Source organism: Papaver somniferum, chromosome 6, assembly GCF_003573695.1.
Source record: "Papaver somniferum cultivar HN1 chromosome 6, ASM357369v1, whole genome shotgun sequence".
NCBI lineage: Eukaryota > Viridiplantae > Streptophyta > Magnoliopsida > Ranunculales > Papaveraceae > Papaver > Papaver somniferum.
In genome coordinates this window covers 163,078,792-163,105,548 of record NC_039363.1, presented here as the reverse complement: position 1 = coordinate 163,105,548, position 26,757 = coordinate 163,078,792, and the positions used below count along the sequence as shown (strand labels likewise).

The 26,757-nt window shown below is 35.4% G+C and overlaps 3 protein-coding genes across 3 annotated transcripts; all 3 read right to left on the bottom strand.

The window, feature by feature from the left end:
• Positions 1-1,217: 1,217 nt before the first annotated feature.
• On the bottom strand, positions 1,218-2,769 carry LOC113286363 (putative NAC domain-containing protein 94). Its single transcript, XM_026534999.1, has 3 exons — positions 2,555-2,769; positions 2,044-2,435; positions 1,218-1,947 (listed from the first exon to the last, which is right to left on the bottom strand). The coding sequence occupies exons 1-3, from the start codon at positions 2,694-2,696 to the stop codon at positions 1,354-1,356; spliced, it is 1,128 nt and encodes a 375-aa protein (XP_026390784.1). The 5' UTR covers positions 2,697-2,769; the 3' UTR covers positions 1,218-1,353.
• A 397-nt stretch (positions 2,770-3,166) lies between these two features.
• LOC113291732 (bifunctional riboflavin kinase/FMN phosphatase-like) lies at positions 3,167-8,349 on the bottom strand. Its single transcript, XM_026541231.1, has 10 exons — positions 8,217-8,349; positions 5,225-5,411; positions 4,733-4,863; positions 4,483-4,552; positions 4,310-4,375; positions 4,045-4,199; positions 3,872-3,949; positions 3,614-3,744; positions 3,357-3,449; positions 3,167-3,226 (listed from the first exon to the last, which is right to left on the bottom strand). Exons 1-10 carry the CDS (start codon positions 8,347-8,349, stop codon positions 3,167-3,169), a joined length of 1,104 nt encoding a protein of 367 aa, XP_026397016.1.
• Positions 8,350-10,176: 1,827 nt separating this feature from the next.
• On the bottom strand, positions 10,177-11,506 carry LOC113291731 (zinc finger MYM-type protein 1-like). The gene is made up of 3 exons (XM_026541229.1): positions 11,242-11,506; positions 10,429-11,095; positions 10,177-10,345 (listed from the first exon to the last, which is right to left on the bottom strand). The coding sequence occupies exons 1-3, from the start codon at positions 11,504-11,506 to the stop codon at positions 10,177-10,179; spliced, it is 1,101 nt and encodes a 366-aa protein (XP_026397014.1).
• Positions 11,507-26,757: the final 15,251 nt, after the last annotated feature.

Genomic DNA, 26,757 nt, shown 5'->3' with positions numbered 1-26,757 from the left:
TCTACAAAAAGGTATGTGGTATTAATGATTCTTCTTTGTGCATTGATGATATTACCCCCCACTCTATGAGCTCCTTGGCAATTAAATATTTTGATGTGGTGAAGAAGAATATATCCACCCGTTTTGTTATGTCTGCGCGTGATTCAGCTCTCTGGCAGAGTAGTAAAGTCAAACATGCTCAAGATTACTTGTTGGCGATTCCTAACAATTGGTGCAAGAAAGTTTCGCGTTGTTTTGTGTTATAGACTTGGGATCCCCTTTTTGAGGATGGAGATTTGTGTTCTAGTTGCGGCAGAGGTATGGAAATCTTTGGGGATCATGTCTTGCGTTGCAATAAAGGGGTTGGGCTCAAATACGTGCATGATTTTGTCCGTGATACTTATGCGGACATTTGTTATCGAGCGGGTGTTTCATCCAGGAAGGAAGTGGATTTGGGGCTCCTTGCAGACAATGGTGTAGCCTTACGACCTGCTGATATCTTTGTGTATGGGTGGGATAATGGTCATGATATGTGCTTGGATGTTACGGATGTCTCCCCTTTCACGGGTGACTGGGAGCGTATTTTTGTTCTTGGTCGGACAAATTGATAACGCGGTTTTAAAGAAGAAGGCCAAGTACCTTGAGAAATGTACAAGTCAGAGGCTGGGGTTTGGAGTTCTTGCCTTTACTACCTTGGGCGGGTTAGGGAGCGATATTGTTGAGTTCCTGAAAAGGCTGCGAAATTATATGTCCAGTCATGATGAGAATGTTACTGTTGGAGATTTCCTTTTTCATAGGATAGATATTGTTATCCAAAAAGGGATTGGAGCCCAGCTTGTTGTCAGGCTTCCATCCAATGATTGTAAACTCCTTTTTGTTGATGATGATTAATAAAGCCTCTTTTTCAAAAATAAAAAAAATGTCACTATATAAAGACACAATGGCCAACACGTTAAGCATAACTGAAAACGGACTGACAGTTATAACTGAAAATACTAAGAGCACCCATAACACTGGTTATACATTAACACTTCCAACTGAACAATTTAGGTTTCTGGGCAGCGTCATTATAATCAGGATTCGAGATCAGTGATAATTTTGACTAGTTTGTCATTTACATAAAGACACAATGGCCAACACGTTAAGCATAACTGAAAACAGACCGACAGTTATACAGCATGTCAGTGATAACAGCAGACACAGAAATACTAAGAGCACCCATAACACTGGTTATACATTAACACTTCCGATTGAACACTTTAGGTTTCTGGGCAGCGTCATTATAATCATGATTAGTAATAATTTTGACTAGTTTTTCATTTACATTATTCATAGTAATAAAACATAGTACACTACCAATATATATCCGCAGTATTATATGTAACCATACAAAAGAGCTTGATCAGACGAGATTACAGACCCCAGATCATCCCAAATTCCATAATCTAAGAAGAAAATATCATTTGATCTGGTGCCATGTAAGTTTTGAAAATTACTAATATTATTCGATTGTTGCAAAACTACGGCTGCTTCTTGATGATGATGAGTTATTCGGTCGGTCATCAACTCCCCGGGAAACAAATAACTACTATCTCTTTCGGTTGAATGGATTTGATTATTATTTGTAACGACTTCTCCTCCAGGCCTGGTCTTGTTTATTATTCTTTCTTGTTGATTATTATTACTATTAACCTGTGCTGATGTCGTTGAATATTCCTCGGAAGTATAATAGTTGAATTTCTGATCGGTGGAGGATGATGACCAGTTTTCAGACTCCATGCTAAATGATTGTTGAGGACTCGAATAAGATTTAGTTGTTGTTGATGAAGAAATATTATTATTTGTAGCAGTACCATTGATCGTTATCTCTTTGTGATATTCATGTGATGTTGGCGGGTACTTGTTCTTATTGGTAATGCTATATGATGCAACAGTTCTCTTGAATACTCTGCAAAGTGTCCAGATCTCCTGCAAAAATCCAGCACGTACAAGAATCAACATATATATAGTATAAATATCAGTGAACAAAGAAGATAACAAAAAGGAATAGCATGGATCACTTACAGCTTCTTGATCATGTGTAGAAGTACTACTACTAATCCTCTTAGAGTTTAGGTGGTGGATGGTAGTGTTCAATTTTGCGGATGAGGACGTGCCAGCAGCGGCTACTACAGGAGGAGGAAGGCGAAATTCATGCATCATCCAATCTGTTTTGGTCCCTTTTCCAGCGCTTCCACGGTAATACACTAATGATTTCTTGAGACCGATGCAGTGTTTGTTGTTGTTATTATTGGTATGAGATGCTCCTGATGATGCAACAGCGGAATATATTGGCTTATCAATACCAGTTGCCTTCCAGAAACCAGATCCTGTGACCCTATTTGGTCTTACGCTGTTCTTGTACTTTCTTTCTCTTATGCAGAAGAAATATAACTCCTTATCCCCAACTGGACTCACTTCATTTAGTAAACAAAAGAAAACACCACAGATTATGTTAGTTTAAAGATCAATAAGACGTGGGTGTTGTTTTGTAACTAAGATGATAATCGTTTAACTGACAGTGCATGCAACTTACTTGGGAGATCCCATGGATCATACTTGTAAATATCAATCTGTTTGATAATCTCAATACTCAAAGGTTTTTTCTCCACTTTTCGCCGAAGATAAAATCCTACGAGTTCTTCGTCGGTAGGATGAAACCTAAACCCTGGTAGCATTACTTCTTCATCATCAGCATCGTTCTTATTATAAATCTGATCCTCAAGTTTATTCTTAGTATTGTCGGTATTCATCGTCATCATCATAGTTGTCTTTTCAGCCTGATATATTGATATGTGAGTGGCTTGATATTTCTCCATGTATGTATTTACTTATATATATAAGTCTATTTTCAGGATGAACATTTCTTCATTGAAGACTTCGTCGTAGTTTGACTATTGAAGAACCGGAAAATAAGAACCTTCTTATGAATAAATATTATGATCTTTACTATACCAAGGAGTCTCTCATGAAGAATTATAGAGGCAGCTATATTAGTCAAGTCTTGATGTTTGAATTTCTTGATGCATGGCTAAATTTTAGGACAATATAAACTTTTTCTTGGATTTTCATTTTATTTTTTTTGTGAAGAAAAGGAATAATGTAATGACCTTTTCAAGTATTGATGGGTGCATATTTGAATATTAATCTATACCGAATATGTTGATATATTTTGTTCAGTTATCTCCAAATGCACCGGTGAGTTTACCTGAAAATAAAGAACACTGTTACTGTAACAGAATAAAGTTTTAGACTAATAAAGAGCTTATCCAATAGTATTATATTGTGATTGAACTCCAGTAATTACAGTAGAGGGTTTTGCTACAATTGTATAGTACCTTGTTACTTGGTTCGCGGATGTAGCCAACAATCAAAATCTGCAGCAGTTGACCAGATATACACTCATCGGGTTCATCAATTAGATGAGGTCGCTACATACAGAAAACCATATGGTCAATTAAAGGGGACATAAACAAGCTCGAAAAGAGGAATTAAAAGATGTCTATCCAGACAAGGCATAATATAATTTTATACAACTGGTAAACAGATGATTACATTTAGAAAGTGAAAAACTAGCCAAGTTTTAGCTACTTACAATTACTCGTTTTGCAGTATTCTGGTGCCACGTAACGCTTATAACGGTCTTGACGATTTGGTTTGAGCTCAATCTTGCCCAACCAAAGTAAACCCCGGAAACTTGATCAGGAAGAGCATCTGGTCCGTCCTCTGTTTGTGATCAGACAAAAGATACACACAGCGAATATTTTAGTCACTTAGAAAACTATTATTAACATTGATACACTACACATCCCCGTTTAGGAACAATTTTGATAAAAGGGGTTACTAAGCATACCAGTATCTTCACAAAGAGACCCCTTCTGAAGTAGACCTTGCACATACATTGGTTCAATTGGCAATGCTTTTCTTACCCCTGCAAAACCATTAACAACAACTGAGATTAGACTTCGTGAAAGAGAGAATTAGCATTTGGCCAACAAAAATACAAGGAACCAATAACAAACTTACAGTCTTCAAATGCTGGGAGACCCCAAAGTTCAGGCTGAAACTCCAAAAGTGAATGTAGTACAGAATCTGCAATGGAATAACGATCTGGTTGAGTTTGAAGAGATGGAACTGCCACTACTTTCATCCCAGCAGCCTTGCCGGCCATAACACCAACCCTATTTGAAGTATTTGAGTTTTTTAAAGTAAGATAAATCAAACTTCCACTACTTACACACATTAATTCACAATCTGGGAACAATCAATAAGTCATTCACAGAAGACTCACACAGAATCTTCAATAACAAGACAATTTGCTGCATCTACACCCATTCTTTTTGCTGCCTCCAAAAATCTAATCCAAATTGAGAATGTTAATTAGTCGTGAAAGAAAATGGGGAGCATAATGCTGAACAAGTCATCTCTTGAAACTCTTAATGTTACGCGGAGTGACGGTCTTACATGTCAGGAGAGGGTTTTCCTGATTTAACCTGATCACTTCCAATAATTACTGAAAACGATTCCTTCCATCCTATATAAAGAGTTTGAGATTGAATAAGACATACTAAATTTTCTTTAAACAACAATTACCAAAGATTCTGCAATATGATGATCACGTTAACCAACTCAAATCCAGAGCAATCCTGAAAATTAGTAAGCATAACAAAAACGAGAAAAATAATGTAAGATTAAGTGCCACTGGAAGCGATACCTTGTTGGTTAAAGACTTTCTTCTGTACATTTTCCGTTCTGGAATTTGATGCAAGTGCGAAAGGAATTCCTTGCTTATGAAGATGTTGGATAAGGCGATTCGCGCCTGGAAGTGCTTGTGCTAATGGCCATCTGATAAAGAAAAGAGGGGAAAATTTTAGATCCCACTAAAATCCAAGTACACTTGATTGGAGGCATGTTATTATGGTACTATCTTTTGTGTTATATCAAGTTTTAACCAGAGTATGATATGCATGTAAGTTAGATATTAGTTGGAGACTCATGTGTATGTTATGACATCGCTGACACAGCAATATAAGATTAACAAAATCAAATTTGATTTTTGCCGAATGTAATGTCCTAGGTATTGCAATTCCATTTTTGTTCTTGATGGGACCTAAATCGGACTATAGCAGATTAGACTTAAACTCCTCTCCTAAAGTTCTATACAAAGCTTTTAAAATCAAATCAATAGGACAAAAAAAAAACTTGCCTTTGAATTAAGAGAGCCATGATCTCCTTGGAAAATTCTTCGGGAGTCAATGGAAGGTCATAGTCCTTAACAGTGGCAGCAGTTGATTCACTATGCATCATACCCAATTTATTATCTTCTTTCTCTCTATCCACTTCTTTCCCATATTTCTTCAGGAAATCATTCAAAATACCCTTTGTAGCTTTCTCTATTAACAGGGGTTAGTCGTGGGAGAATTCGAGAGATTTTAATGTATTTAGGTTTTCTCCTGTTAGTCCTGAGGGAGTTTGAGGGAGTCTCTCCAAATCTCCGTTAGTCGTGGGAGAGTTTAGAGGAGTCTCCTAAACTCTCTACAAAACACCTGTTAGTCGCTGGGGAGTTTAAAAAAAGCTCTTGAACTCCCTGTTAGTCATAAAACCCTACAATACTAGGGAGTTGGTTGCTTTGGGGAGTTCGAAGGAGTTTTTAGTGTATTTTGGTCTCACAACAAATCTCTCAAAAGAGTAGAGATTTGGGAAGGAGTTTGGTGCATAGAAAACCATAGGAGAAAGAAGAGGGAATGTTTTTTTTTTCTTCTTTGATCTCCATGATTGTTTATAATAATTTGATTTGTGTACTATTTTGATTGTTTTTCATATCTTTGATCTCCATGATTGTTTATTTTGATTGTGTGTATAGTTTTTTTTTTGTGGGTACTCTCTCTCTCTCTGTCAAAACCCTAATTTGTGGTTCAAAAGATCTTGGTAAGAAATTGCATGATTTGATTATAATGATATCTTTAAATTCAACCGTTGGAATATGATATCTTTAATTTGAGTATGTCGTAGTTTACCTTGTTATAGAAGTACAGTAAAATTTTCACGCGGATCAGGTCACGTTTGCTACTGCAAAGCTTGCACAATATATGACTATGGTCTGCTGAGTTTAAATCCCGAATAGGGGACTGATTCCTATTTATCTCATTCTCCGCTTATCGGACAAAGATGAAATTTTAGTATGATGTTTGTATATGTGAAGGTTACCTACTGTAGAAATTTCATGAAGTTCTGATCACTTTAGGTACACCAAAGTGTGAGAAATCCGGAACTGAATTCTGTATGCACGTATTGAAAGTAGTCGGGTTCTGAGTAATGTATCTTTTTAATGAACCGTTGGGATGCTATGATTTTTGAGTGTGTTGTGGAATATTGAGTTGTAAGTGTACCATAAAAATTTAAAGAGGATCAGGTAAGTATTAGTACTTCAAAATTGGACAATCTGAAACTGTGTTTCGGTGAAACAGAATTCCTTTACAACTATCTTCATAATTTGTTATGTCATCATGCATTAATTGGCTTGCTACATTGCATGGGTGTCATTGAGAATCACTATCACTTGTTAAGTCATCTTATTTAGACACATACTTCTCTTCTATTCTATATGCCAAAGTTCAATACAGTGGCGTACTTCATTTTGTATTGGCATGTTTTAGCCAATTCATACGGTGCTTTTGTTATAATGATATCTTTAAATTCAACCGTTGGAATATGATGAAATTTGAGTATGTCGTAGTTTACCTTGTTATAGAAGTACAGTAAAATTTTCACGCGTATCAGGTCACGTTTGCTACTGCAAAGCTTGCACAATATATGACTATGGTCTGCTGAGTTTAAATCCCGAATAGGGGACTGATTCTTATTTATCTCATTCTCCGCTTATCGGACAAAGCTGAAATTTTAGTATGATGTTTGTATACATGAAGGTTTCCTACTGCAGAAATTTCATGAAGTTCTGATCACTTTAGGTACACCAAAGTGTGAGAAATCCGGAACTGAATTCTGTATGCACGTATTGAAAGTAGTCGGGTTCTGAGTAATGTATCTTTTTAATGAACCGTTGGAATACTATGATTTTTGAGTGTGTTGTGTAATATTTAGTTATAAGTGTACCGTAAAAATTTCAAGAGGATCAGGTAAGTATTGGTACTTCAAAGATTGGACAATCTGAAACTGTGTTTCGGTGAAACAGAATTCCTTTACAGCTATCTTCATAATTTGTTATGTCATCATTCATTAATTGGATTGCTACTTTGCATGGGTGTCATTGAGAATCACTATCACTTGTTAAGTCCTCTTATTTAGACACATAATTCTCTTCTATTCTATATGCCAAAGTTCAATACAGTGGCGTACTTCATTCCGTATTGGCGTGTTTTAGCCAATTCATACGGTGCTTTTGTTGCAAGGAGTTGCTAAGGCATTTTCTTTGATTAACAATTTGGCTATGTAGCTCTGCGTGTTAGTACTGTGTAATCTAGTATCACATTTTTTTAACATGCGTCATGCTTCTTTGAGGAATGTAGTTGAAAGATTGTTCGGTGTTGTGAAGTCTCGTTTCTTGATCTTTAAGTCTCAACCTCCATTTCCGTAACAGGTGCAAGCGGAGATAATGACAGCTTGTGCAGGCCTACACAACTTCTTACGAAAAGAATGTCGTTCAAATGAGTTTCCGGTCTAGGAAGAGGAAGATAGCCATCCATCAACACTTGTAAATGACGATGAAATTTTGACACAACAAACTCAAGAACAACAACGTCAAGAAGCTAATGCATGGAGAAAGAGTATAGCGGATGATATGTGGGAAAATGTTCGTGAACAAAGGGAGTTAGAATTGTATGGAGACCGTTAAATTGAAGGGAAAAAAAATTATCTCGTTGCACAAAATAACATACTATTGATACAGAGATATGATCATTTTCATTTATTTTTTTCTTTTGATTAAAGATCAATGTTATTTGCAAATAAGGGTTTATTGTTTCTTAAAAGAGAATGAGTTAGGAGTGAACTCTCCCAAACTCCCCCAAACTCCCTCTAATAAACTCTCTCAAACTCCCTACACTCTCTCAAACTCTCTCAAAATCCCTGAGATTTAAAATACACTCAACTCCCCCGAAATCACTCGAGGATAACATTCACAATGATTAAAATCAGATCAAAATCAAATAAAAAGAGACATTATAAAAACAAATAAATACCTGTATTCAAAAGGGTCCCATCCAAATCCATGATAACAGCCAAAACTGGTGGAGTCTCAGCAATGTCATCATACTCCCCATCATATTCCTCATCATCTTCATGTTCACGGTGATGGAAATTACAAAAACTCATTTCTGAACTAAGTTCGAACCCAGAGATGTAGCAATAGATTGATAGATAGATGAAGAAAACTGAGAAGAGAGATGGGTTTTAACACAAGGGTAGAGAGAGACGTGAAACAGAAGAGTTAAGAAGTGTAAAATAGGTTTTTGTGGTCAAATTGGAGTAGGCAGAGCCGATCCTGTGCGTTTTAGGGCCTGGTGCGAACTTAACCGCAGGGCCTTTTTACGTTCAAAATTTTTTTCTCCCCGACAATTTCGAATAGCAATGAGAATACGAAACTAAGATGATTCATATACATATATAACTAGAATAAGCATAACAAGTTCTTTACGGTTATAAGCATTGCTTTTATACTTATTGTCTAGTTCAACACATAAAAAAGGATCCAAAAAAAGATTCATATACTAAGATGATTCATATACATATCTTTGTAAATGACTTCAACTTCTCCCATCTGTGACTTAGTTAACCAAAATCTATGTACCTGAAAGATATATAAAGACTAAAGTTGTTAGCAAACAAAAAATACAAATAGAAGACTTTAAAAAATTAATATCAAATTCGAATATGACGTGCATATATACCATTCAGAAGATCATCAACGGAAATTTAGCCGTCTTGAATTCACTACTGCAAAACCATCGATTAAGGAATCGATATCAACGTCGTCAAGAAGACCATGCTCAATCGATATCATAGCCAGCCCATTGAGCCTTTCTTGAACCATGGTAGCACGCAAAAATGACTTCAATATGTTTAATTTTGAAAAGCTTCTTTCTGCCGATGCCACTAAACTGGAATTGTTAAGAGTACTCTCTATGCAATAGATGTAATCGGAAAGCTATCTTGACGTTTTAAGAAATTAAATATACCAACTGCTATGGTTATTTCCCTTGGTAATACTTCGCGTAAAACTTTCAACTCGGCAAACAAATCGTTTGCATCAATATCCGACGTTTCCTCGTGTCTTAGAGCAGCTTCAAGATTATCACAACGAGCTTTCAAATGATCACCATCCATTGAGTTTAAAGTATTTGAACTAAACAAAAAACCAAATATGTCGTCACATGCTTTATACTGCTCAAACCGTCTTTCAAGTGAACTAATAGCTTGATCAACAATCTGCAAGAAAAACTTAGTTCGAAAAGATTCTTTAGCTGATTGGACTGTTTCCTTACAATTTCCAATCTCATCAAAAAATTGTGTTCTATGAATTATACGACCCACGTAAAAATCAGCTTCAACTCCCAATTGATTAGCAATATCATTAACAGTGGTTAAGGCCTTCCCAAATCCCTCGTCTCTATAATTTTGAAAATATTTTAGAAGTCCTTTCACTTGACGCATAGCATCGTCGAAAAGCATATCCTTAAACTGCAATGATTTACTAACCAAATAAACAACATCTAACAAATCATACCAAATCACCATGCTTAATAAAAACTCAAAATTTCCGACACTATGTTTTGCTAAGTTTTTTGCTTTAAACTTAGCTGCAGTATCCTTGTCATCACCATTATCTCCTACCTTAAGCAATGCTTTTCTTATATCAAGAACTTGAAACCGAACTGCCTTCACACTTTCAATGTGACTTTCCCATCTCATATCCGACAATGGTTTGACGGTATAACCTTTCACATATTCTTTGAAAATATCCCACCATTTTGTAGACGCAGAAAAAATCTTGTAAATCTGATTTAATGTTTCAAAAAAATCTGTAGCTCCCTTACAAGAACGTGCCATATCAAGAAGTGTTAAATTTAAACAATGAGCCCCACAAGGTGTATACATTGCTCTTGGATTTACATCCAGCAACTTCTTTTGTACACCATTTTTTCATCCACTCATATTTGCCCCATTATCATATCCTTGCCCACGAATGTTGTTAATGTCAAGATCAAGATCTTCCAAAACACTTTTCAGTACATCAAATAGTCCTTGTGCAGTTGTGTCAACTACTTTTAAGAATCCCATGAAGTATTCTTGAATTTTTATTGGACTTTCTCTAGTATCTACATACCGAATAATCAAAGACATTTGCTCTTGGTGGCTCGCATCCGGAGACAATCAAGCAATATAGAAAAATACTTGGCAGCCTTAATTTTCTGAATGATGACACTTTTGATTTTAGAAGCTAACAAATCAATCAACTCAGTTTGAATCTTAGAACTAAGATAAGTGTACTGAATTTCATTATTTTTAATTCTTCTCATATGTTCTTTCATTACCGGATCCCACTCAGCAATCATTTCAATCAAACCTAAAAAATTTCTATTACTATTTTCATAAACTTTCTCATTTGTTCCTCGAAAAGCCAAGTTATGTATGCTAAGATATTTCACAACAGAAATAAATCTCTTCAATACTTGCTTCCAATGTTCCTTATCTTCACTAATCTGACGTTGAAGTTTCCTATCAATTGTATCATTTAACTCTAGCCTTTCACGTAGTTCAAGCCAAAGTCTCATGTTAACATTGTGTACTTTACAATTCTCATGCTTACTAAGAGTTCGGCTAAAATGAATCCAATCATTAAACCCTTCATTTGATAAAGCACATGTACGAGAATCATTTTTAAACAATTTACAGCAAAAACAAAATGCTTTATCCATCTCTTTTGAATATACCAGCCATTTTCTATCATGTTCTTCACCATTAGGTAAAGCTCTAGTGTAATAGGTTGAAGAAAAGTATCTAGATCCTTTACTGTTGGGTCCTTTTCTTATATTCTTATCCCTAAGTTGACCCTTTTTCACTAAAAGTTCTCTAGAAACAGTGTCAATATTGCCCTAATATCTAGGATCATATATATTCAAATGTACTTGAGGGAGCGGAGGTGGATCTTCAAGTTCAACGTCCCTACATTCTATGTCATCACTACCAAGTCTATCATCATCTTACCTATCATAAATCTCTTCATTTTGACAACTATGTTAGCCACTTCTTCACGGTCATTATCGATGAGGTTGGGATCATTTCCTATTTCATTATGGTCCAAACTGGTAACAACATTTTCATTTTCAATTGAATGTGGAACTATTATAGGTTCAATCTTAACAAGAAATCTATTTAAAGCTCCTATTTGTGATTCCTTTAAGGCTAGCTCTTTTCTCTTTTTTAAAACTTTCTCATGACCAGACTTTTCTTTTCTTAAACTCGTAACCATCTTTCAAACAAACTAATGATTGTTATTACCTGATTAAAGCCAATTCTCCGGATTCCAGCTAACAAAAACAGAACCAAGCAATAGCAATCCAAACTGAAACCCACAACACCATAGATTTCTTCCACAATCCAAACTCAAACAGTCAAACCCACATCACATAGTTTTGTTCCTATACACCAAACCAATAATTATCAACAAATGAACAAAAGATTTACCAACTACCAAACTAGACAACCAGATCAAAATTCAAACCTAATCAAGGTGACAAGGTTAAATTGACCTAAATTAGACAACAAGATGAAATCATCACTAATTACTAAACCCTTAAAATCTTTCGAATTAAATCAAAAAGAACATTCAGCGCCAAATAAACTAAAATTCCATTACTGGTCTTACATTTTCATAAAAAAAAAATCGATTACCTTGAATTGAATCCTTGAAAGAGGAAGGAGGACTAGGGTCTTAATAGTTAGCTTACTTCACTAAAAAAAAGTGGTTGATTAGCCTTATGAATCGATCTGTTATCCCAAATAGAAGACAATAGAAAACTAGGATAGTTTGGTTATGTTCGAGAGAAATTGGGAATTCTAAAGAAATTTTCCCCTAACAGATGATACAAGACGTGGAAGAAATATTTAAGGCAAGAATAGAAAAAATACGCGGGCCTTGGCTAATAGGAAAATACTCCCTCCGTCCCTAATAAGATGACCTAGTTGTAGTTTGCACAAATTTTAAGGCAAAGATGGAAGTGGAGTATATTTAACTATTTTTTATAATTATATCTTTATGGACAATAATTAGTAAAATTTAGAAACGATTTATCTCTTAAACTATACCACGGTTTTTTATAAACTTTATACCGTTGAAAAACATTTTAAAACACCTACTCAACGAATATAAACATGATTATCAAATTATACATATTTCTTATAGAAAAATAATCAATTAAAAGGATAATTTTAGAATATCCCTTGATTAGTGAAATAGATCATCTATTTATGGGACAAAGTTTAAAACCAAATAAGTCATCTTATTAGGGACGGAGGGAGTAAGTTATAACTTGGACTTAGTTTTTGTGCATGAGAAAAGGCCTTGGCTTGAGATGGGCCTGGTGCGTCGCACCTACTGCACCCTCAGGCCCGGCTCTGGGAGTAGGATCAGAGGAACTCTTTTTCCAAGAGAGAGATTCCCGCTATTTGGGATGCAACTTAAAACAAAAACGCCGGCTGGCCCAATATGGCATGTATATTTGGCAATAGACTAGACGATCTAGTGGAGGATAGAATAAGAACTCAAGTCAATTTGTTCATTTTCGAATAGGAATTGGAACTTGTATCCTTCTGCCATTAGTTTTACCTAGTAAGTATATGTATTTTTCATGGACATCCAGTGGGATTAGGAACAAAACCGATTCTTTTTGCACCGCATTATTTTTAGTGAAATGGACCGTGACTGTGTAAGCATTGGCCATCGGGTTCCCATAAGAATAAAAGCAAAGTATTTTTATCCTAATTTTGAGCATCAAAAAAAATATTCCAAAACATATTGGAATCTAAAAAAACTCCGGTATACCTAGCTTCTCATGAAACTCTGGTTTTCATTCTAAGGCTAACTCTTATGGTGATCAAATTTCAAGGAAAATTTTGAATCTAGGTCGCATTGAAGGTGCTCCTGACTTTTATGGGTGTTTTTGTTTGAATCAAGCTTTTTATGCCTAATGGTTTGGCGCAAAGAGTGGAGTCGATGGATTACTAATATAGATGTGTTAATCAGATGGCTTAGATTCTCTGCGCCCAATCATTGGGCATAAAGTGAGAGTCATTGATCACCAATACTGATTGTTCAGATTCTCTGCTCCCAATGGCTAGGTAGTAGGTACAAAGGTGAAAAAATAGAGCCCAATGATTCAAGTTCAAGCTACTACTTGAACCACAACTTGAATTTGGGGTTTTGACCGCATTTTTCTACTTTAATCTTGAATCTTGAAATGTCATAAGACTTAGTTAAGATGCGCTTGCGACAAGCTTAAGGGTACTAAGGTACAGTTGATATCCATTGTGCATCTAGTTGTAATTTTCGTTAGACATTAACTTTAACCAGAAGGATCAGGACATGCTCAGCTTAAATGTACCCGAGAGTGGTCATCTCCATGTTTCAAACAAGTTATTTCTTGTCCAACCTTGACATCCTTAGATAGAGCAATATCTTGCTCAGCTTTGCATTGTTTCAGTTTGGATTAATTTTCGAAATGCTACTTTTTGTCTATGGAATCTGTATGGTCTGCTATTATTGTTGGTAGTCAATTATGATGGATACTCCGACTTTGAACAAGACTAGAATGAGTTATGTCAGGATTTGTATTGAGATTGATACTTTTTCTTTTTTCGTGAGAGTGTTCCATTTTTGGTAGATTTTCGTTGAGTTTTTCGTGGAAATTTCCTAGCTGTAATGACTGTAAAACTTTTGCTTATGATCTTGTTGCTTGTAAGAAAATTACACCAAAATAAGTTGTTAAGCCTAAGACTCATGTGGTGCAGCAGGTAGTTGGTAAGGACGTATGACAAGTTAAATCTTTAAAGAGGCATAGAGATCTTGTATATGGGGATTTGTGTTGGTGGAGAAAGATGATTAAAAGTATGGTATAGCTATTGACATGACTGATTGAATAGCTCTAATGCGGACGCGACGCGAACGCGAACACGTAAAAATTCTCAAAAAACTAGGACGTGGGAATGTTATGAAACCCTATGATGTTTTCCATTAAATTGTACTTATATATTTTCCTTCACACTTCAATTTTCAAAATATCTTACATTTTGGATACCGATTTTTTTTTCTAAAAACCAAACGTTGGCGTATTTGAGGCTAATATTTTAGGGGACATGTTCACTTTACAAAGCTTTACATATCCACAAAAGCGCATTCTGCAATGTATAACTCCACCATCTACTACTTTAAAAATCAACCATCAGAAATCAACGAACTTTTAACCGTTAAGATTAAGATTGGTAGATGATGAGGTTTAGTAATTCGGAATGTGCTCAATTTTAGCGGGTAAATAGATCTTTGTAAGATGAACATATTCCCAAAATACTAGCTTCAAATACGCTATCGTATAAGTTTTATTAAGAAAGTGACTCCTAAAGTGTGAGAGAACGTAAATCTAAAAGTGTAAGGGGATTCCCCCTCATAACAAATTAGTGTAATAATAAGCATAAATACTAATAAAACAATACATGTATTATTAGTGTACATTCGTATTGAAATGGTGTGTGATATATGCATATGATGTCATCGATGTGTCTGAAAATACTGGGGGTACCAAAATACACCACCAACTTTTTCGTAGGAAATATGTATGGACAAACTCAATACAACCCCGAGAATAGAAACTCAAACAAGAAAAGTGTCTAGAGTTATATCTCTTTCTATCTCTCTCTCTCTTGTTATTAGAACGTTTACAGAACTGAATCAATGAACTTAACTACAAAGAAAGTTCTTGGACGGTACCAAAGGCCAATATCCAAGGACCAATCAAGTCTTATCCAACAAACAAGGTTGGACCTAGCTACTGCGATTGATCAACGCACAACCTGTGATATTTCAGTTATAAAGATAAAACAATATAATGCGGAAAAAGAAATTACGCAGACACCAGAAATTCTGTTAACGAGAAAACTACAAATGTAGAAAAACCCCGTGACCTAGTCCATATTGAACACCAAACTGTATTAAGCCGCTACAGACACTATCCTACTACCAATCAACTTCAGTATGGAATGTAGTTGAGCCCAAACTCAGTCTCCCAATGATTCAGGTACAGTCGCACTCCTTATGCTTCTTGAATCCCAGCAGGACTCCGCGCAGTTGATTCCCTTATACGGTCTCACACCAACTAAGAGTTGCTTCAACTAAATTGAAGACTTTAAACCAAATCTGCCTCCCGCAGATTAAGCATATAATTAATTTTCTGATTTACGATCTAAATAGATGATCAGATCAAACGAAAGATTCAAGTGATGGAAATTGATAGAAACTTGACTAAAGTCTGGCTATCCTCAAAATCCGGACTTATGCAACCAGAAGTGCATCCTAGATTATTACTCACCTCACAAGTATAAAACTTCTGAAATCAACAAAGTATGAGACGAAAAGACTTTGTTGATTACTATCTATCTTGATTGATGGAGCAAGGCTCAACAAACAATCAAGATCAGGATAATTGAGTTATCAAGATAAAAGATAACTAGACCAGGCTTCACGAATCCCAATGAATTCTTTGTAGTCGCTAAACCTTAAAAGGGTTTCTGGAGAGGACGATTCTAGATACAACTAGGACATACCAAAAAGTAGTGTCGGGATTCAAAGATCCCAGTTGTTAAGAGTTCCCCGTATATAGACTTAAAATCCTAGGTTGCTTTAGGTTTAAGCTAAGATAGATTTGGAACCAAGCAATCAATATTTACCGTTAGATGAAAGCATTGAATCTTAATCATATATACTCTGGTTATGTAAACTGTAACCAAACCGTGTATAAAGACTATGTCCAACATGGTTAGCCGAAACTAGCTGATTTGAACTTAACACTCATTTTCATGTTCATTAAGACATTGATCACAATTATGTGATCAAATGAGTCTAGTGTTAATTAGGGAATTGATAAAATGAAAACCACTTCATAGAAATAATTTAAATACACTTGAATCATAATCGACATTGTTTGTAAATGTACAAAGTACAATTACTTGGATCGTTCGTAAATCGGCAGAGTCACACTACGTGAACCGGTTTGCAAACTTATATGCAATGACTGAGTTCCGGAGTTGACATAACTTTGCAGCTCATGTACCGATTTGCAAACTTTGAATTAACTCAAAGTTCCGGAGTCGACAGAACTTTTCAAGTTCACGTACCGGTTTGCAAACTTAAGACTTTTCTACCGGTTCTGGAGTTCACAGAACTTTTTCAGTTCACGTACCGGTTTGGGTACTAAACTGGTTCTAGAGCATATAATTGTTTTGGCTCGCATACCGGTTTGATTATTTTAACCCGGGGTTCCCTTACCACAGTTCCAAAATGGTTTACATACGAATATGCATACCTATCTGGATCACGAAACAAACAGATTTTCCGATGAAGTACATACGAATATGTAAATCACACAAATCTGAAATTCGATATATAGATACTCTGTTACGTGTATGAATACATATAATACGACTTCAAACATATAACTGTTTTCTCAGTTTGTAAGACTGATAACACTTTCTTGTATTCCGAATATTGTAGTTCAATATTTCTCTAAATCATTTTGAAACATTCCTGAATAACATCAATGACACATATCATTGTTTCATGTTATTTTCAAATGATAAACTTGAATCATGATTTGGTTCCGAACAATGAATTGTTCTCCACTAAATTTTGATCAAGTATAAAAAAAATTTCATTAAGCTTAGTCATTATATTTCGAGAAATTCATAAACTAAATAAATAGTTCTCGACTCGAAATTCTTGTCTATGCAAACTAGTCTAATTAGTTATGCGACAATCGGCTCAAAGATAGGAAGGTGATAATTTGAGAAATAGGTGGTTCAGTCTTCACTTACCTTTTGCTGATGAAGTTCTCCAAAAGCTCCGGTTGATGTTCTCTTTCAAACGGTAGAACGCAAATGATGACTGATTCGTTTCTCAACTACCTCCATCCTAGACCGAGACATAACTAATTGTAGACTAGAAAACAAGATACGGTTTTGACAACTAAATTTGACAACAAGCTTGATATAGCAACACTTGTGAGTTCGACCGAGCAATGCTCTAACAGTGTCTGATGCGGAGATGCGTGCATGCAAGTGCCTGATACGGACACCTGCCAATTTTAGAAGCATTCAAGCTACATACCTCCTAATGTGGTAAAAAAAATTGAGATATGAAATTGAGATATATGTTCATAGTAATAATATGTTTGATGTGTTGAAAGAGCAAGCTTTTAGTGGTATTCAGACGGAGGCTGAAGGTATAGTTATTTCAGTTGTTCATCCTAGTGTTCTAAAGGAAATAAGTACTAACATCATATATCCAGGGAGAAAATCAATCGGTACTTCTGAAGGAGCTAGATCAAGGTTTTTCCAGAAGAAATCTGGTAATTATGTGATTAAGCAAAGTTTGAGCATCAGAGTTGTGGAGCATAATAAGACCTCACTTTGCTAATTATTTATGTTTAAAGTTGTTTCTTGGAACATTATCCTCTGAAACATCTTGAAGAAGGTAATCTTGTGAAAAACAATAAGATACATGTAGTTGGTATTCTTGAGACTCATATAAGTCACGATAATATAGATAACTATGTTAATGATATCCAACTGGTAGAATATGGATTGATTGCGATATTGTAGATGATCGAGTAATTATTATGCACTTTTCCTCTCAAATAATCTATGTAGATGTGGTTACTAATATGAATATTAAGTTAATTTCCTTTTTATTTATGGTGATAATGACCTGCATATTAGGAAGACTTTATGGGAGGATATTGTGGTTCTTTCTCATATTAATAATAGGTCATGAATGGTTTTTAGAGATTTTAATAATATATTAATCGTAGAGAGAAGGTTGGAGGAGCTAGCGTCCAGCCTCATCATTATTATATTTTTTCAATTTCTTTTGCAATTGACTTATTTATTTCAGCGGGGCCACATTAGTTTTTTCTTTTTTTGACTTGGATATACAAGAGAATGGATAATGGTTATAAAACTGCTTAAATTGATACAGTCCTTGTTAATATGGAGCGCATTGATCAGTTTGATCAATCTAGAGCTGAGGTTCTTCATCCTGGAATTTTCACCCTTGTTTTGGAGAGCCTGCTGTCTTTGAAAAAAGAAAGCATAGTCCTCCTCTATTTAGATTTTAAATTTTCTGACTGAAGAGGAGGATGAAAAGACGAAGGTACCCAAATACATCACAATCTTTAAATTATCCACCTATAAGTCCTCTTACCGAAAGTGATTGTCTATGGACAAAGTCGAGACATCCTTTTTTGTCTCGGGCATGGTATTATCAGTCTTGAAAAAGGACTTGCTCTTCGTAGCGCTCTCACACAACCTCCAGTGGCCCTTCAACAGACAATACGACAAATCGGTATTTGCACTTTGTGTGATCATCTATGGATATGAGATCGATACAATACAAAAATCAAAGTGTGACTACTTGATAATAGGTTCGGACTTAACCAAACTCTATAGGATCACTATCAAGTAAAGCGGAGTTAACGTTTATGTATTTTACTTCTAGTTATAGTAAACAATTATAATTGCGGAAATATAAAAGTAAAAGACACAGCAAGATTTTGTTAACGAGGAACCAAAAATGCAGAAAAACCTCGGGACCTAGTACAGAACTGAATACTCTCAGAATTAAGCCGTTATACAAAATCTAAACCAACTTCGTATAGTTGAGACCAATAAACTAACCCTAGTTCACTTAGTTTCTTCAGTATCCCTGCGCTTCTGACATTCAATAAGTGCACGCACTGGAACAATTTCTTTGGATCGTATTCCAAACAGTAAAGGAACAACAAATCTGTTTGGTAACAACTCTATTGATTCTTTCCAGATAAAGATATCTCAAGTCATATGCAAAGGCTCTTCCGTTTAAACTAATAAACTCCTTTGCCTGGTTAGATCAATCCAATCTCTATTACCTAAGTAATAAGATTCGGATTTGTAACAATCAAAATAGACCTCAAGAGAACTATTAGGTGTTTCCGATCTCACGCAACTAATCAATCGAATAAACTGATTCTAGTTGGATCCCAGATGATCAAGGTTTGTGCTACAAAAAGATATGAGAAACCAATAAGAAATCTTCTTCATCTTCAAATCTTCTTTAATCTTCAATTAAACCTGCACAACACCACTTGAATCTCTTGTGATCAATCACGCACAAAATGGAGTCTGTTAACAGTGGATTATCACACAATGTTTTTAGATCTACAAACAGTTCTAAAGATCCCGTCGACACTTCGATCTAGTTTGAGTGAATCTTATATCAGAAGAGAAGATTCTCAAGAATAAACAAACTAGGTGCAATCAAAGTTCAACAACCGTCAGGCAATCAAATCAATCAAAAACTAATAAACTGCAATTATTTAGTTTCCCACCAACGGTACTCGTAGAGCTTCTTGATCCCATAAAAGTATTTAAACGAGCGGTGGTAAGAGATTTCGCCTTATTAGAGTACTTTTCTCTCCGGATAGACGGCTCCCACAAGAAATAACAAAAAGATGAAGTTTTCCCGGCTCTTAGGATAGTTACTAGAAATGAAAATTAGGTATTTATAGACCAAGGATGTTTGGACACCAAGGAATTTCCAAAACCGAAAGTATTCTCAAGATATGGAATAAATGCCATTCGGTTTTCATAATTCCAGGAAATGCTTTGTCCAATATTTTCCGAAATCTCTCAATAGAAAATCTCCAATTTGTAAATGCACATTACTAATTTTTATTCTCTAGAGATATGCATAAAATATGACAACCAAACTTGACATACCAACGCTTGGTGGGTTCAACCGAGCTATGATCTAACAATCTCCCCCTTTGTCAATTTTAGTGACAAAACTCTTAATACATATGGATAAACAAATTACTAAAATTCATTATACATACGCTTGATTCCAAGTTTCAACAACACAACTGTTAGAGCATAGCTCGGTTGAACCCACCAAGCATTGGTATGTCAAGTTTGGTTGTCATATTTTAGTGAATCAAAACTCAATTAAAGAGTCGCTTGATTATGTAACTAGAGACAACTTCGTATAGGTTGGACTAGAAAGATTAGGATTATGAGACATATAAGTATTACTCGAAGACTTGAAGACTGTGAAGAAACAAGATACAACGACGACATCATCCTTCCTCTTGAGGTTAGTAATATTTTGACTTGAACTGTTTCATTCCTAACGTATCTTTCAAGTATTGCTATATTGAAAACATAACTGCGAAGTTGTGAATGATTATACTCTAGTAGTGAGACATGATCACATGATCATAGTGTTAAGAAATTAGAATATGAAATATAACGCTTATCTTTTGAACTTCGTATATAAGACATCGACATAATCGTATGAATGCTATTGTGATTATGTGTATGGGTAAAGGTGAAGATTTTGTCTTAGGAAACAATGTTTACATTTGTTTAAAGGAAGTACAGTCATGAACTTGTTTTATGAATCGAAAGGGAAATCACTAGGCTTATTGGTATTGTTATTCATTGCATATCTTTGGATTACCAATATGTGTGAGTTAGTAGAACCAATCATAACTTGTTATGTATCTTGGTAAAACTAGTCACAGTGCCTGACTTATGTATTGGTATGACTTTTATTAGTGTAACCGATCCTAAGTAATCACCTAAGATGGTATGATCGATATTTTTAATTGGTGTAACCGATCCTGGTAATTGGTATGACCAATCACAAAAGAGTATGTGCAATCGATCCTGGTAATTGGTGTAAACGGTCCTGGTAATTAGTGTAACCGATCTTAGTGACTTGTGTAACCGATCACAAGTAATACCATGTGAAAAAGCGGGGGTCTAACAATACCACCCAATATTTTTTTTTGGCAATATGAATAGACAAACTCCAATATACTTTCAAGAGAATCAACTAGACAGTTAGACTCAATCTATCAAAAGTATATCAAAGAGTTTTATATCTCTATCTCTTGATTCAATCCGCAATCAGAAAATATGGATTTGCGAGCCCGATTGAATATAAGAGGTTTGACTTGAACGGTACCAAAGACCAATGTTCAAGTGTCAATCAATTCACTCAACAACCCTAAGGCCGGATATAAGAACTGATTGATCTTAACGTACAACCTGTGATATTTCTATTATATAAATAAGATATAATGCGGAAAAGAAATAACACAGACACCAGAATTTTGTTAACGAGGAAACCACAAATGCAGAAAAACCCCGGAACCTAGTCCAGAATAAACACACACTGATAATAAGTTGTTACCCCAAATTCCTACTACCTATTCGGACTAGATGTAATACCTTCTTCAGCACTTGAACTCCTAGCAGAATACTGATTCTCTTTAGGAACTCTTCACACAAATCTTCTAGCAGAACCCAAAGTTCTCTTTAGAAGATACACCACAACGATCGATATGATTTGGTATTTTGTTTGCACAAAACACCAACTTGATTTCCCTTTAGATGTGAATCAAGGTTTTGGAAATCTTGTGTTTATTTTGATAAAAACAATTACTAGGTAAAAGTAATATCAAAACAAACTTGTAGATTAGGGTTTTAACTTACAAACAGTATGCGTACACACAAGGAGTCCGTGAACCTGATTTCCGTAAGTAAACTTGGATGATTCCAAAGATCAATTTCCAAGTTAAGAAAACCCTAATAAATCTACCACAAGAACAACTAGAATAAATCTAGAGATATCTTGTTTAAAACTTCTCAAGGATTTTTACGAGATGTCTCAAAAGAAGTTTTTCTTTCTAGTCTCTGATTTCGACTAACAAGTGTTGGTATATGATCGGAAACTGAAATCTATCAAAACCTAGGGTTTATGATCAACAACTCTTGAATGGTTTTGTATCAGAAGAGAAAACCTTAGAATAGACAAGAGGTGAAAACCTAGATTACAAGTTGTATGATCAATCACGAAGATTAAATCCAACTTGGCTTTGTGATCCCTAATACAAAGACTTTTATCTCACTCTCGTTCACGAAGAACGGAAGACGTGGAAAACAACCTGCAGAGCTTACGCCAATTTCTCAAAGGGATAAAAAACGTGTAAACTCGCAAACTCATTATTTATAATGAACAATATCTTGGAAGCAAAGCTATTTTCCTTTTACAAGACTCTCCTAAATATGGGAGTCTTTCCTAAGTTAAAACTCTTGCCAAAATAATTAAATGGATAACTTATTTAGCAAAAATTATATTTATGTGAATAAATCACATTTTAACTTAGGCAGGAATCACAAACACTTTAATATGGTAACCAAAAGTGTTTGGACCAATAACTAACTTGCCTAGATAAGGAAACATCACCAACTTGACCAAAATCCCTTTTAGTCACGTATTGGGCCCAAGTTCGCGGACCACTCCAAAGCCCATGGAATGTTTCCTACTAATGAACTTAAATCACTCATAACTTTGTCGTTATAAATCGGAATTGAGTGATTCTTGGCTCATTGGATTCACAAGCTCATTCACTATAACATGAGATCCTTTATAGGGATAAAGGTTATTATCACCAAGGTCATGAATCAAATAACCTCAAGTATATATACATAAATGCATATTTACCGTCATAGGAATTGTTCCATAGAGTGAGCATTTATCTCGATAGATTAGAAAGGTAGAATTGAACAAGAATCCAATTGAAATCAATCACATACCTTTGTTGACGAAGTACTTGTTGATGTCTTCTTGTAGCCTTCAATCTTCAATCTTCATCCTTTAAGGATAGCTTCGATTCAACTTCTTAGACCTAAACTAGTCAGAAACTATCTTTAGTATGCTAAATCAAGAATACATTTTGGCAACTAAAATTGAAAACTAACTTGACATACCAACGCTAGTGGGTTCAACCGAGCAGTGCTCTAACAACATAAGAATATGGTAATCGGTCCTGGTAATTGACGTAACCGATCCTGGTAACTTATGTAACCGGTCCCAGTAACCATATTAAGGTAGAACCGATCCTTGTGTTTGGTAGAACCGTAAACCCATGATTAGTGTATTGATACTTGATCAATCAAATAGTTGTTCTTGGAATACAGATGAACCAATTCTAAACTTGTTTGGAAGTGTGGTATAATTGATTCCAAGATTGTAAATATGAAAAAGGATTTACAAAGAAAAAAGATGTCGACATACTTTGAACATGTTCAGTAACTCTTACTTTTATTATTCAAAGATATTCCTTAATTACTCAAGGAGATCCCGGACCGAAATAAATTAAGAATCTTTTAATTAAGGTTGTTAGTTTTATATGCTTTTAATTACCAGCAATTAAATGCATATCTCTGGAAAATAAAAATTGGTAATGTGCATTTACTAATTGGAGATTTTCTAGTGAGATTTCATAAATATTGGACAAAGCATTTCCAAGACTTATGAAAACTGATTTGGGCATTTATTTCATATCTTAAGAATATTCGGTTTTGGAAATTCCTTGGTGTCCAAACATCCTTGGTCTATAATACCCAAGTTTGCATTTCGAGCAAACTATCCTAAGAGCCAGGCAAACTTCATCTTTTTGTTGTTTCTGGTGGAGCTATCTATTCGGAGAGGAAAGTACCCTAATTAGGCGAAATCTTTTACGACCGCTCGTTTAAAGACTTCTGTGGGTTCAAGAAGCGATCTACGAGTACCTTTGGTGGGAAACTGAATAATTGAAGTATATTTTAGTTTTCGATTGATTTGATTGACTAATAGTTGTTGAACTTTGATTGCACCTAGTTTGTTTATTCTTGAGAATCTTCTCTTCTGATATAAGATTCACTCAAACTAGATCGAAGTGTTGATAGACGCATTTATATGTCTTATATAATCTCAATTGTATATATTATTAGTGCTCGATTTTATATTTATTATGGTTTTTTATGTCCCTGTAGGTATTTTTGGAGAAATAAGCTTTTGCGGCGAAATTGGCTAAAAAAGTGGTTTTTGTGATCGTGGGAGAAAATTACTATACAGACTCTCACTTTGGATAAGGGGTAACCCATTTCGGGCATGTGCTAAAGGGACACCATAACTGGATTAGGGGGAGGTCAGTTTCCTTCTCAAAATTCAAAACAGAAACTGGCGGGAAAAATGGCAGCAGCGAAGAACAGTTTTGAAAGTGGAATTTGAGCGAGTTTTGAGGAGATTCAGTGGATGTATTTGGTACGTATGGACTCTAGAAGACACAACAGGCCTGTTGCAAGCAATTAGACCCAACCAATTGGGCTGGATAAGCCGGAAGAAGAGATCAAAGTCCAGGCAGAGAGACGTGTCCTGTTGTTCACTGTCGAAGATTTTGTGGAGATTTTGGGAGACTTTTAGGCTGGATAATCATGTATTTGGTCCTGTTCAAGTCATAGGAAGAGTTTGGTGGCTATTTTATAGCTAACAGACGCGTACAAAGCAACAGAAAAGAGATTTCTCTCTCAACTGCACGTGAAGAAAAAGGGAGATAAACTCGGATTTTATCGAGTTATTTGGACCCTATTGTGTATATAAAGGCTGTTGAGAAGTGGTAGAGAGTTTTATCAAGAGGTTTGGGGTCGAGCAGAGACCAGAGAGAGGCTAGAGGAGCGAAGAACGGGAGCTGCAGGAAGGAGGAGTTCTGCTGCTGCTGCTGCTGCCATTAAAGAGCACGAAGAACACGAAGAACAGACTCCATAAGATAGTCGTTTATCAACAGTGACAACGACTTGCTTCTGAGGGTCTTAAAACAACAGCGTCAACAGCAGGAGTGAGGTATCGTTATTTACAGCATTGGTGTTTTATCGTTCTTCTCTGGACGCTTAAAGAGGGTCGTAGTTTCACTGTATTATATTTTTCACTCTTTTAATCATATTTTGAGCATCAAATATTTATTTTTAGAACATGATTATTATGAGTAGCTAAACCCCATTACTGGGATGATGGAGGAAACCATTCTTTATGCATGAGTAATTCTATTTAATTCTTTTATGACTATTTGCACTGTTATGAGTTGTTTTATGATTTTTCTTGATTATTTATGATTTTATCTGATGATGTATGCTTAGTCTAGGAACTCTTGATGCATCATGCTTATGATTTACATCTGATACTTTACAAAATCTATTTTTGGCAAAGAAAAGAGTCGATATTTGTTATCATTATAAGCTATAATTGTCTAGAATTAATAGTTGATTCGCATGAGTATAAGAATTGGTGGAATCCTGAGTCGTATTATCTCTTGATCCTGTGACAAATTGTGTATATATTTTTGTTTTAAAAATCTTTTCAAGTCTGAGTAACGAACTCTTATTTACCGCACGAAAAATACCACAACAAGTGTCGACGAGATCTTTAGAACTGTTTGTAGATCTAAAGATGTCTTGTGATAATCCATTGTTAACAGACTCCATTATGTGCGTGATTGATCACAATAGATTCAAGTGGTGTGTCATGTACCTAAGTACGATGACAAGGCTGATAGATAAGTTGAGGATAAACCTCTCATAATCCCGAAGGATCAAGCCTACTGGTTTCTAAGAACACATCCTAAATCGTTAAAACGATATTTTTGATCATGAGTTGATTAAGATTTTCATTACAGACTCTCACTCTTTATAGCTAGGTTTCCTTAACTAGATCTAACGATCACTAAGCTACACAGATGGTTACATCCCAACCATCCATTACAATTATTATTAACTAATAATCATCTCTAATTAACTACTAACAACAATTAATATTAAAGACTAATGATGCGTGTCTTAACCACAACAAATTAATCGAGATATTTCCCACTAATAAACTAGTAATATAGTGGTACTAAGGATCGTTCTCACAGAGAGCTGTGTAATTGATGGGTTATTTATATTAGCAAAACAAAGGAAAATACAAAGGGGGGTTGATTGTAAGATAAATAAAAAGACAATAATAAAGAAAAGAGATGATCAAGGAATCCTTCGCCGTTACCAAGCAATAGCGGGATTAATATACTTATCTATCTTCGTTAGAACCATTCATCACCAACCGTAGGAAAGCAGCTAGAGCAGTGCTATCCCCAAAGTCCCTTATGTAACTTGATACTGAAGCGCTCGCATATCAAATTCTATCCAACTGAACCACCAAGTAGTAGCGCACTCAAGGTGTAACCCAACCGGAAGCTTTAAGTTATGTGAACTTAGGTTGATCCTTCGCCGTTACCAAGCAATAGCTGGATTAATATACTTATCTATCTTCGTTAGAACCATTCATCACCAACCGTAGGAAAGCAGCTAGAGCAGTGCTATCCCCAAAGTCCCTTATGTAACTTGATACTGAAGCGCTCGCATATCAAATTCTATCCAACTGAACCACCAAGTAGTAGCGCACTCAAGGTGTAACCCAACCGGAAGCTTTAAGTTATGTGAACTTAGGTTGATCCTAGCAGTTAGACTCTTAGCGCAAGGTCCACTTACTAGTGTTGTCTTCACATACGGTTGCACCACAGAATCCCTCTGCGAGGTCTCATGTTCTCTACTTGTGTAAGG